The following is a 12,099-nucleotide window of genomic DNA, read 5'->3' as shown; positions in this document are numbered from 1 at the left end:
CCGGCAATGGGCTTGAAGATGGCCAGATTCGCCCTCGCTGCTCGCGTTACGTCGCCTGGAGAAAGCAAAACGGCGGGCGATGTGGATATGCCGATGCAGACATGTTCATGGAGTCACGGAGAGGGAGAGATGATTTGTCGCCGCTAGGGACGTGAATGGAGTCGTCGGGGAAGGAGACCTCCGTCGCTTTCTCTCTCTGAGAAGCTCCTAGGTCGGCGAGGAAGAGTCCCTTCGGCGTGAAGATGGCTCAGTTCGCGGCTCAAGGACGCGTGAAGCTCCTCTTCAATGGCGAAGGGGTGTCCTCCTCCTCCTCCGCACTGGAGCCGAAAGACTTGTTTTTCTGCAACAGTCTCGCGTCGGCCCAGTTTCGGCGGCACGGTCTCAGGTTTCTCCGGTCGGCTTCCGCGAGACTTAGCTGGCACCCTGCTGCCAACGAATCTCGACGTCTCAGAGCGGAGTTCGCGCGCTCGAGCGCCGGTGCTGACAGTTTCGACTACTACGATTACGACAGTGACGCCGAGAGCGACGACTTGGCGTGTTTCAGAGGCCTCGTCTTGGACGTCGCTTACAGGTCCCTCGTTAATTTCCATTTCTCATGCTTTTGACCTCTGCAAAATCGCAGCTTCGAATGGAGATTGTCTGTTTAGCTGATGTAACTACGTTGGGATAGGTCAGTTAGTTGATTATCACATCGGAAGCTCCTCTGGTTGATTTCCCCCTGTAAATGGTGAACTTATAACTTGCTTGATAATGGATCATTCAGCTCGCTTGTTGTGTCCACCGTCGTTTGTTTCTCATACCTACTTGGTAGAATTGAGGAAGTATTCAGAGAGCAAACGAGATAGGAGTAAGAACCACACACAACATTCTCCCGTGTAATTGTTGGCAAGTGTTTCGCTCCCAAAGCGCATCGATGGTGGAAGAAGATCGAAAGTTTCTTCCGTGTGTTGCGATGGAGACGAAAGTATTCTATTCTTTGTGCCATTACCTTGTAGTAGATAGTTGGTATAGGCGCATAGTTGTTTCCTTGAAGTCCAAATTGCTTCTTATACATGAAAAAAGAAGCTCTAACCGCTTTTACACTGCTCCAGGCCTGTTGATGTAGTTAGCTGGAGACGTGCTATTTGCTTGGAATTCATGGAGAAGGTCAGAGCTTTGTTATTTTTAAGAACAGACGAAATTAAATTCGTATCTTCGCTTACACGTTATGCTCCAAGCTCATTTTTAAGAACAATAATTGCTTTAGTGTCCAAAGATAATTATAAAGGAAGTTCTTGGTATTTTAGAGTCAATTGAAGAAGAACTCCTTCAATATTTCACGCAACTACTGACTAGTAGTGATGTTTTATCAAGCATCATAAGCGCAGTGGTTGGCATTTAATAGACTTCCAGTTTGTCATCTGTTTCTTTTTCTTTATCTCTGTCTCAACAAATGCCTGCTTATCCATCTTGCCCTATCGATAGCTACTTCATACTAGCTGACATTCAAGGATCGAGCTTTCAAAAGTTGAGTGCTCGGGCCTTTATTTCAGGCTGATGTGCTAGAGTATTATGATCAGACTGTCGACTCCCCAAGTGGTTCATTCTACATACCAGCTGTTTTAAGGGTATGAACTCGAGGAGCTCTTTTGGGCTTCCTTCTGTATTTTCCAGTTGGTCCGCTTTTATTTCTGGCAGGCCATTCCTTTCATTTCTAATTTGAACATTGATCTCATCTCCTACTGTATTTTCTTAATTGCTTAAATGCCCATTCTGCTTCAGGTTCCTCATCTACTGCAAGTTATCAAGAGGAGAATAATCAGAACTAATCTTAACCGTAAAAACATATTCTACCGAGACAGTTATAGTTGCCAGTAAGTATTTTCTTTTCAAAGCAATTCGTTGTCCCTCATATTTTAGTTGGTGGTAGTTGGTAGAAGATTAGGGCAGGCACTGCAACTCATTGTCTAGTTTTGGTGATAATCTGCTTCTGGGACGAAAGGTTGCAATTACTGGGACTGATACAGGAAATAGGTGCCTAATCTGCCTTTTGGAGTCATTTCTCTGATCATCATACTATTGCTAAAATGAGATGGGATGAAAACTTTGATCTTCGTATTAGAATGGTAAACTGTTGTTATCAGAAGAGAGGGCAAATAAATCTTTAAGGATTTGGACTCTATCACGTATACACTTGGCCAAAATGAAGTCATTGTAAACGTTCTCTTTCGAAATCATAAAGCATGATCTTTTTTCTTCTATATTTTTCTTCTCCACCATTTAATCGTTCTTTCTGAGGCTGGATTCCTGAACTTTGCAAACTGGAATCAAGTAATATGCTGTTTCTTTTGGTAAATTATAGTTGAATTATCATCGCAATTACCTGCATATCTTTTCCGCGTACCTTTTCTTTCCCTCTAGAGTAATCGGACAAAATCATGTTAGCCAGATACAACTCCATATTCTTTAGCACTCGGGAGAAAAAGATTATCCCAGCAGGGACTCTACACTTCTACCAGTTGAAGTTTCTGCATGTTGACATGATGGTTTGTCATTCCACAGGTATTGTTCATCAAGTGAGAATTTGACAATTGATCATGTTCTTCCAGTTGCACGAGGTGGAGAATGGAAATGGCAAAATTTGGTAAAATGATGTGCTCGGTATAACTGATTATTGGGAAGTGTAACTGTAGCTTAGTTTTATTTTGGATTTGACCATTTGTTTAGTGTGTTCTTGTGACTTCATCATGTCTCTGCACACATGCATTACCTTCATTTCAATGACAAATTAAACATACAAATGAAAAGACGATGCCGGGGGAAATGGCTATGTGAGCACATGAGCAAGAGGACTAACAATGTAGGTCTTGTAAGTGTAAGATAATATACCACATTGTAGATGTGAATGCATAAAATGATTCAATCTTGATGATATGAAGAAAATCATTACCATTCTGTTTCAAAATGAGTAATATGCAAAGCATCAAATACACAAATTTCTATTTTAGAGAGTACCCAAGAAATTTTTATTGATGTGCTTGATGTTTTTTTTGTTTTTGACAGGTCACGGCTTGTGCCAGATGCAACTCAAGGAAAGGTCAGAAAACACTGGAGGAAGCCAATATGAAACTGATAACTGTCCCCAAGGTTATAGCTAAGACCATAACTGCTGTAAGATGTTAGTCTACCAGTTCTAGAGCTGTCGGTGGAGCACAGAGAACACAAATTCTCCAAATTTTACTATGTTTGAACTTGTCAAAAAATCATAGAATGATCTCTTTGGCTGTGAAACTATGACTTTTACCTGGAAGATGAGCGATGTGCACCTTGTATAAAATGGATTCCTGATGTTTTAAACTTGTTTTTTGACCAAGCTGTGTGAACTCACTCTCCATGTTCTTGCTGATTAACTTGAGAAAGCCAATGGTACAAATTTTATCGACCTGGTTTCTTTTCATTGATTGGTTCCATTGTCGGCACAAGTCCATTTGCAGAAGAAGCTTGCTGCTTTGGTGAAATTTGACATTTTAATTTTGCTAAATTCTTGTTCTGATGAACTTTGTGCAGTCTTGATTGAATCTGTTAATGATTTTGTCCTAGTAACTCAAAAACGATGTAACTCGCATTGCAGGCTCCAAAAGACTATGATATACTAGCCATACCCCTGACAAGTGACACAATAAAGATGCTGAAAATGAGGAAGGAAATGCCCGGAGAGTGGCTTCAATATCTAGCAAAGCGTTCATCATAGCCATGATTCTATATATGATGGCAAAGAAGTATTTATGGACTCTTGACTCATCTGCCTTTGGGAGGACACAAGGATGGTTGTTTACTGTACAATATGAAAAATTTGTGTGAACTTGGGAAGTTTTTGTTCATCTTTCCAGAGTCTTTGGCACTCAATTGTATTCTTTTGGTCACCAGAGAATTTGATGACCCTCTGTATCAAGATCCCTTGATTGGCATGAAAGGGACAGTAATCGGAATTTATGCATTGTTTGATGATGGAACATTAGAGTTCTCAATGTTGACCTTTGTGTAACTTTGCATGCTGAGCTCTATAGGCTCTTTGCTCATCTTGTATGCTTGAGTGGGCTACCATCCGTAAGTCATCATCCCTTATCTTACCTTATGGAAAATAAATGGAACGATAGGGTATTAAACAATGGTGACCCGCCGGCCCTCCCGTCAGGTGTCGCTTGTGCCTGTGATGGCAAGAACAGGAATATTGGCACTTAGGGCTTTTCAACTGAAGATAGAAAGAGAAAACATACTAAGGCATGACCTTTGATGGGTTGACCTAAGATCTTACTCTATGGCTCAGGAAGGGCAAGAGTCACGCTCCTCATTTCGGTAACGGTCCCTGACAGCAGTTGCAACACAGACAAAGTCTAATTTTCGCTGGAGAATGTGACAGAACAATGCATCTCTATGTCCTTTCAGGATAAATAGAAGCAGCCAGATTTTCCATATCGTCAAATTCCTGCAGCAATACATTCAGCTTCAGATTACCCTGTTGGACTAGGGAGGACCGCATTAGCAACTGCGCCATGGGGCTGACAAGGCAAATGCTCTCGCATATGTGCAAGCAAGCATTCTCCTTGATGTCGTAGACCGCACGAATTCAGCTCTGAAATCCAATTCCAACCATTTGATCCAGACTTCATGCATGAGTCAGATGCACAATTTGCAGTTAGGTATCAGATCCTGTTTCATGAAGGCGGCGGACTCTTTTTATTTTTTTTGGTCCAATAGGTGGCGGACTTTGAACGGCTAATCCTGGTGGGTTTGACTCAGACAAACACTTCGCCAAAACAGAGCTGGAATCTCCTTTCTGTGGCAGTAAAATAGAGTTGAGACGAGAAGGTGCCTTTTTTTTTTTACCAAAAAAAAAAAAAAAAAAGTCTGCCACCTTCATCGAACGATTTCACGCACTCAGAATTGAATTTCTAATATCTAGCACAAATGGCGGTAAACCCAATTTTCTTGCACAGGTTCTGTTTCAGCGAAATGTTTGTCGAGTCAAATGCACCAGGATTAGCCGTTCAAAATCCACCATCTCCATTGAACTCTTACATCATGATTTCATATGCTCAGATTTGAAACTCTAATATCTAGCACGAATGGCCGCAAACCCAATTTTCTTGCTCAGGCAGCTTCAGTGGGACGAAATGCAACCCATTGACCATAAAAGATAGAAGATGAACTCTGTTAACATTGTGATCTCAAACTACAAATCAATCAAATGGGAGATACAAGAGACGACTTAACAACATTTAACAAATAAATCATCACACCAATATCTACAATCAAAACTACAGTAACAAAAAGGTATAAGCCATCAAAATAGCCGTCAACGCAATCAGTGAAGGCAATATAGAAGTGGAGGATGAAGCCACTAGCTGAATTGTGAAATTGCAGTTCCCTTGTGATATATTTTGAGTGGTAACCGTGGCCATACCTTGGAAATTACAGCTCTCAGGATCCTGATTCTGAACCTGGAAATACACGTTGAACGCATATGAAGCGTTCCCATTTGCATCCAAAGTGTTACAGGAGGACCCGTATCCGAGAGTTGTGCAGTCTGCATATGTGCAAGCGTAGTTTATGTTATCTGCTAGTTTGCTCAGGTCCTTGGCATTCGGATTAAACATGCACCACTTCCGAGACTGATATTCCACGTTCTGCGCAGGAATTAACAACTTATTTTGACCCCGACCAGAGAGATCGATCGCAAATTTAGGCTGTCCATCGTATCTGAAAAGCCCCCAATGACGCTCAAAATTGCCCGGTGCAATGCTCTTGACGTCCTCGTCGATAAGACCGAACAAATACATTTCCATATAACCTGGCCGAAGTGGAGTCCCCGTATTCGCTGCAAGTCTTGATAAGAGCCCATTATAAAACCTGTACGCATTACCGTTGTTTGCATTTATGTCGCCTTCTGTGGGCCAACCCACCTCCCCTATCACGATGGTCATGTTCCCGTATCCGATCGCTTTAAGAGCCGACACCAAAGTGTCGTAGTTGGCATCAAAGACATTGGTGTACTGAATCCCATGGTCGACGATCGGAGTTGCGCCATCAAAGAAAGCATAATTGAATGGGAAGTCTTTATTGCCGTAAAGACTCAGAAATGGGTAAATGTTCACGGTGAAGGGAGCGTCGTTCTTGACCATGAACTTCACAATTTTGGTCATGCCTTCACTTATGTCAGTTCGGAACTTTCCAGCAGATGGAACTGGGTTGTCTTCTGGCGACTCGTATACATCAGCATTTAGAGGAACTGTCGCCTTCACGGTGTCTCCCAACCCGGCTTCATTGAGGGCATTTTGAATGTTCTGAAGGGCCGGAAAGGTGACATTCAAAAACGAGCCATTGTAGGATTTGAGGAAAGGCTCATTTCCAACAGCAACATATCTGAGCAAACCAGGAAATAGGTCAAGACCCAGCCAACAAGAATAGCGGACAAATCAGTACATGAAATGCAGATCGGTGTGTCATTTTAGTCTTCTCAATCTGTATCTACTGCAAATTAGACATCATGAATAGTACTGCTATCAATTCAAGGTAACATAAAAATATTGGGTAGACCCGTTCCTTTCCTCAACAAATGCCATCAAACCCGAATCCTGAGTAGTCTCAATAACAGCAACAAGCAAAAAAATCACATTTCTTCAACTAAATCACCACTTGAAACAAATCGCACCAACACTCTTCTTGCCTGGCATATCTATATGCATAACATCAAGAGACAGAATGCAGAGCATGAGAGTCAAGCGAATTAGCATTGGTAGCCATAACGTCGATACGTTAGAAGAATGAAGAAAGCTTCGTCACTTTTTTACTGACATGTCAAGCATGTTGCATTCCAACAGCGATGCACATTAACTGAAGGTACTGCGAGCGCACAAAACAACCTCAGTTACAAAATCAAACTACTTCCAATCCAACGACACATTGCCCACCATTAACGCAGACTTCAGAAAGATTACAATCTCCCGTCAACCTTGATGGACAAATCTTCAGCAACAAATAGAAAGCACAACGCCTTAGGAGAATGCAAAATGAAGTGAAAAATGCCGTACTTTACGTCGCATCCGCAAATTGGAACCAGACAACCATATGAAAATTTCCACACAGGACAAAAGGGACGAACAATGCCAATGCACATGCCTCACTTCAAGCTACAAGATCCCAAGTTGTTCCAGGGATGGATGAACTATTCCCACAGCTTATGTTTCATATGCTGCTATGTCGACGTATAAAGGAAGCAAAAACGAGCAACTACCGTACAAGCATCAATTGGATTTGAGATTTTAAGCCAAATCATTGATTCAGACAGCAAATTCCAACTCAATCATCACCAGGGCCCAAGAGAGACTCACTTGACATCGACTCCTCCGGTGAAGTTATAGGTGGTGACATTTTTCTTCACCCACTCTTGGGCTCGATCGTAGCTGTTCATGGCAGCGAGCTCACCGTTCGGAATCGCGATCATGACTTCGATCCCGCTCCCGGCAAGGGCGCTCATTGTGGATCGATCAGCGTCGAAAAGCTTCACCTTTTGAATCCCATTGTCCTTCAACATCTGCACCACCGTCTTGGGGGGCAACTTGTGGGTCGCCATCGTCCCCCAATTCACGCCGAGCCCATCGACATACTCGCAACTGAACCCAAAGAGAAGAACGCTACCGCACAAGACCCACTTGAAAAGATCGATTTTTTCCATCTTCCCCGCCGTAAATTTTCCCGGGAGATGCAGGAATTTGCTCGGAAAGAGAGTGGAGGGAACGGAAAAGGCGAAAGACAAGGTCCTCTCTGTTGACAGGGTCACTTAAGAAAGAGAAAGGGGGGAGGAAAAAACGGCTTTCTGCGAGGTGGGTTTTGGAATATAGGCCAAAAGTGCGCGATTCACACGCACGTAAAGTGAGATCGTGGATGCATAAGAGAGAAAGATCCCAACTCTATGGAAGGAATATATGTAACAGAAACAGAGGAAACTAATCTGCGAATCGATATATCACGAAAATAAAAGAGAGAGAGAGGACGAATCACTGGCAAATGACTCACAGGAAAAATGTGATGATGATGATGAAGAAGCAATTCCGGAACAACTCAAGCAAACGAAAAAAACAGAAGAAACGAAATCGAGAAATGTGGGGGTTGCGTAAAACGTTAAACTCTTGTGTGTGTATCCCCCTAGGTTTCTGTATTTGAGGTTGTTAGAGAGAGAGAGAGAGAGAGAGAGAGCAGTAATGAAGGCACTGAATGAAAGAGCAAGAACGTTATGGTTGAACCGGCGAAGAAGCTGAACAAAATGGGCGAACGCAACAACTGCAAGAAGATTCGACGCACCAACAATCAAAGATAAGAACAGAGAGAGAGAGAGAGAGAGAGAGACGAGGAAACTATAAAGATGAAGAACAGAGGGCGTTCTTCCCACAACGAATGTTAAACCAGAACAGGAAAGAAGGGAAAGCAGAGCACGCATGAAACCGGAAACCGCGCTAAAGCTCCAAAAGGAAGGTCATAAAAATGGAAGCGGCGAATACAGAGAGAGCGAGAGAGAGAGAGAGACTATAAAGGACGAAATGGGGTCAAGCAACTGAGATCATCATTCGTCATTTCGGTCCATAATCAGTGGGGAAGGTGTCATTGTCATGCCGGTCGCTTGAGGCGGATCCAAATTTTGGAGCCTCCCTCCGGAACGCAAGTGCAACGGCTATAAATCTCATCGGTTCCTGCTCTCGAGTTAAAAAAAAGAAAAAGAAAAAAAACTTTGACCTGCAAAAAAGTGGGGGAAGAAATTCTCATCCCAGGAACGAAAAGTAGTGGCACATCGTTGTTAAAACGATTAAAAGCAGGGTTCCTAGAAAATCACGCCATCGGAGACAATCTCATCTAATATTTATTTGCAAAATGAGAGACTTTTAAGAAAAAGTGAATCACAAAATTGACTAATTTAATCTCCGCCTTGCTTGCTCCTTCTCCGCTCCTTTTGTAACTTTCCAATCCATTGATAGATGGAGAAGGCATCGAGGGAGTAAGATTTCGTAATCTGTGCACATAATGTAGCTTACAAAATAGAATATAATAAGATAGAATCAGACAGAAAAAAAAAAGATGATTTAAGAACAATTAAGATTGCTTTAATATACGATGTAGGACAAATTGCACAGACAAGACTATAATGACGTGACAACTATATATCTAAATTCAATGAAAAGCAAATATCATTAAAATTGAGAGGGCTTGAATTCGATGCATCAACTAATCCAATACCAAGAAAAGCCGACATTTTATAGATTGAATTGTTTTGAATTTTTTTTTTTTTTTTTTTGGTCTTGATGGAAAATTGTTTTGGAGTTGGAACTCTACAAAAGTTGCATTTGTTGTGCCTATTTCCTTCTGAATTTTTCTTGATGATAGAAATTACTATAGAATCTTGGAGAAAGTTCACTTTTTTTTTAAAACTTTTTGTGAAAGGCTTCCCGTGCTTTTCTAAGTCCTTTTTATCTGTGACATGGGCCCGCCTCTTTTGCTTCGGGTAGTGTGAAAATCAGGAAAAAGTGCGAACTGGGTCGTCAGAAAGCTTGCCAAGTCTCTCTCTCTGTCTGTCTCTGATTCACTGCTTCCAAAGTGTTAGATTTTGCGTAGCTGGAAAACATTGACACCGCAAAATCCAGCAATGTCGCCTTCTAGTTTGTGGTCGCCGGTCGCCGTCGGCGAGGGCGGCGGACAGAGCCGTTGCTGCGGAGATTCTTCGTAGAAAGAGAAGAGAGAGAGAGGCGATGATGACCTGCTGCTGTTTTGGCAAAGAGTTTCCTGCTTTGAAAATTCAAGGTTTGCCGCGCGCGGCGATCAAGGATTCAAGATCATCCCCCACGACAACACCAAAAGTAAGGTTCGAGATCAAGCATCAACTTCATGGATCCATCTTACTTTAATCAACTAAATAAGTCTAAAGTTGATGGCCAATGTGAAAATTTGATCATAGCCCCTACATGGTTCATGTTCTTTTCTTTTCTTTTTTGACAAAATAGTGGCCCCACATGAGATTGGAGTGTCTTCGTTTTGGGTTGAACTCGAAAATCCAGAAATTTAGAGCTGCCTCCCTTGAGCTTTTAATTTCGCTCTACTAAATGCCGCCGTTCTGAATTAATGAATGCCTTTCCTTTACTTGATAAATCATTTGAAGTCTTGAATTGAATCATTTAAGTAATGATTTTAAGAAAATGGATAGGATATTAAATTCCATGGGATGTGAAATCCAACTCACACGCAATGAGAACACAAGCACGATTTGTTTTGTGGGAGTCATAGTATAATCTATACAGTTAATACTTGAGTAAAGTTACCAACGTGTCTGACCACAATAAAAAAAAAACAAAGCTACCAACGTGTCAAAATGACTCTTTGTTACGAAATTACCAATAGTAATTTTAGTCACTTACTGGTGTTTATTTTATTTTTTTATTTTCAATTTATCATAATTGAGTCCGTTACTAACACGTTAAACTTACTATATAAGAGTCATAGAATTTAGTAGCTTCATATGTCAGTAGATCATTGGAACATTTGGTAACTACAATACAATTAAGTAAAAGTTGGTGACAAATTCAAACAAAGTTATCAATTTCATATAAAAGTTAATAATTTAAGTTTCACATATGTATGTTGCTAAGTTATCAGAAAGTAGATAATTTGGCAAAGAGTTGATAATTGCTTGTGAGAGTTAGTAATTTTGACCCATTAGCAGAAAAATGTGAGTAACATTATTGTTGAATAATTAAACACACACTAGCAAATGGACTCAAATAAGTTTTCTATAAGTTGGTAAATATGGAAAGTAGTAGACAAATTGTTGAGACTGTTGATATTTAGAAACTGATTCAAACAAGAGCTATTAATTTAATAAAAGAGTTACTAAAATTGGTCACTTTAATCTAATGATAAGCTTCGCAATTGAATATAGGTAAATTATTGGAACAGTTAGTATTTATGAAATAACATATATTGAAAGCCGATACATGAACTCAAAGAAAAGTTTGTAATTTCACATAACATTTGATGGTTTTAACACATTAGCAAGAATTGTAATTAAATACCGACAATTATTTGAATAATGAGGAATTTCGAAACAATTAAATAAACATTAATAACTGGTTCAAATAAGAGTTGGCAAATTCATATAAGAGCCGGACTTAAGCTCTAAAATAGATATTGGAAAATTAGTGGAGTAGTTGGTAGTTTTGGAAAGAAATTATAATTTTTTTTAAAAGTTGGTAACTTTAGTAAACTCCTGAACGAATGGTGGTAAAATTATTAGAAAATTGGTGGTTTTGAATAATCAAATTAACATTAATAAGTGGTAGGTCGCCCAAATTTGCCATTTGTTTAAGGAACAATTAGTAATTTCATAAGAAATTAATAAAGGATTTTATAACTAATGGTAATTTTATACAACATTTGAGAATGTAACACGTCAGGTAGGCTGTGCAAATAGATGTCAGTAAACATATTCATCGGAACAGTTATAAATTTTGAAACAATCAGCTAAAACAAGGGTTGAAAATTTTCATAAAAGAATCTAAATTTCCCAAATAAATTATGACAAATTATTTGGAATAACTGGCGATTCAGGAAACGATTTGTGATTTTTATATGTTGGTAAGCTCCACAAAATAAATGTTGACAACTTATTTTAAGAGCTGGTGCTTTTCAAACAATCAAATAGACGTAAGCAACGTAAGTGTTGGTAATTTTATAATAGAACTAGTAGATTCGACATGTTGGTATTGCTAAAATTTGAAAATTTGGTGTTGTAGATTGTTGGAATACTTAATACGGTTTGAAATTTATACAAGATTAGTTTCCAGAGCATGCTGTCAATTTTCGAAAATGAGATATTGTAAATGATGGGAATAGTTTTGCAAACAATCTAATACGACTTGGTAAGTGACTCAAATAAAAGATAAGTTGACAAAAACCTTGAATTACGATTGGTAATTTTGCATAGGAGTTAGTCACTTTAACATATTAGTAAGATTTGAAAATAAATGTTGGTAAATTATTACAATACTTAATAAATTCGAAACAATCACATAAAACCTG

The 12,099-nt window shown here is 39.9% G+C and overlaps 2 protein-coding genes across 5 annotated transcripts; one reads left to right on the top strand and one right to left on the bottom strand.

The window, feature by feature from the left end:
* Positions 1–69: 69 nt before the first annotated feature.
* On the top strand, positions 70–3,755 carry LOC115737782. Of its 4 annotated transcripts, none has more exons than XM_030670130.2 (7): positions 77–571; positions 1,092–1,164; positions 1,533–1,607; positions 1,762–1,853; positions 2,542–2,623; positions 3,043–3,076; positions 3,611–3,755. In XM_030670130.2, exons 1-7 carry the CDS (start codon positions 243–245, stop codon positions 3,625–3,627), a joined length of 702 nt encoding a protein of 233 aa, XP_030525990.2. In that variant the 5' UTR covers positions 77–242; the 3' UTR covers positions 3,628–3,755. The 4 variants fall into 4 exon arrangements, with proteins under 4 accessions (XP_030525989.2, XP_030525990.2, XP_030525987.2 ...); XM_030670127.2 differs by having other exon boundaries at positions 83–571; positions 3,043–3,126; XM_030670128.2 differs by having other exon boundaries at positions 88–571; positions 1,092–1,146; positions 3,043–3,126.
* Positions 3,756–5,179: 1,424 nt separating this feature from the next.
* LOC115737795 (glucan endo-1,3-beta-glucosidase 8-like) lies at positions 5,180–8,532 on the bottom strand. The gene is made up of 2 exons (XM_030670149.2): positions 7,371–8,532; positions 5,180–6,402 (listed from the first exon to the last, which is right to left on the bottom strand). Exons 1-2 carry the CDS (start codon positions 7,712–7,714, stop codon positions 5,298–5,300), a joined length of 1,449 nt encoding a protein of 482 aa, XP_030526009.1. The 5' UTR covers positions 7,715–8,532; the 3' UTR covers positions 5,180–5,297.
* Positions 8,533–12,099: the final 3,567 nt, after the last annotated feature.

Source organism: Rhodamnia argentea, chromosome 7, assembly GCF_020921035.1.
Source record: "Rhodamnia argentea isolate NSW1041297 chromosome 7, ASM2092103v1, whole genome shotgun sequence".
NCBI classification, from domain to species: domain Eukaryota; kingdom Viridiplantae; phylum Streptophyta; class Magnoliopsida; order Myrtales; family Myrtaceae; genus Rhodamnia; species Rhodamnia argentea.
The sequence above is the reverse complement of the archived record's forward strand: the minus strand, read 5'-3'. Positions and strand labels throughout refer to the sequence as shown.

Bases quoted from the DNA above. Each gene is read 5' to 3' on its own strand.
- LOC115737782 (XM_030670127.2), top strand. From the start codon at position 243: ATGGCTCAGTTCGCGGCTCAAGGACGCGTGAAGCTCCTCTTCAATGGC. The intron at 1,165-1,532 runs TTAAGAACAGAC...CCTTTATTTCAG, and splicing joins AGGTCAGAGCTTTGTTATTT to GCTGATGTGCTAGAGTATTA. The intron at 3,127-3,610 runs GTTATAGCTAAG...CTCGCATTGCAG, and splicing joins AACTGATAACTGTCCCCAAG to GCTCCAAAAGACTATGATAT.
- LOC115737795 (XM_030670149.2), bottom strand. From the start codon at position 7,714: ATGGAAAAAATCGATCTTTTCAAGTGGGTCTTGTGCGGTAGCGTTCTT. The intron at 6,403-7,370 runs GTGAGTCTCTCT...TGGTTTGCTCAG, and splicing joins ACCGGAGGAGTCGATGTCAA to ATATGTTGCTGTTGGAAATG.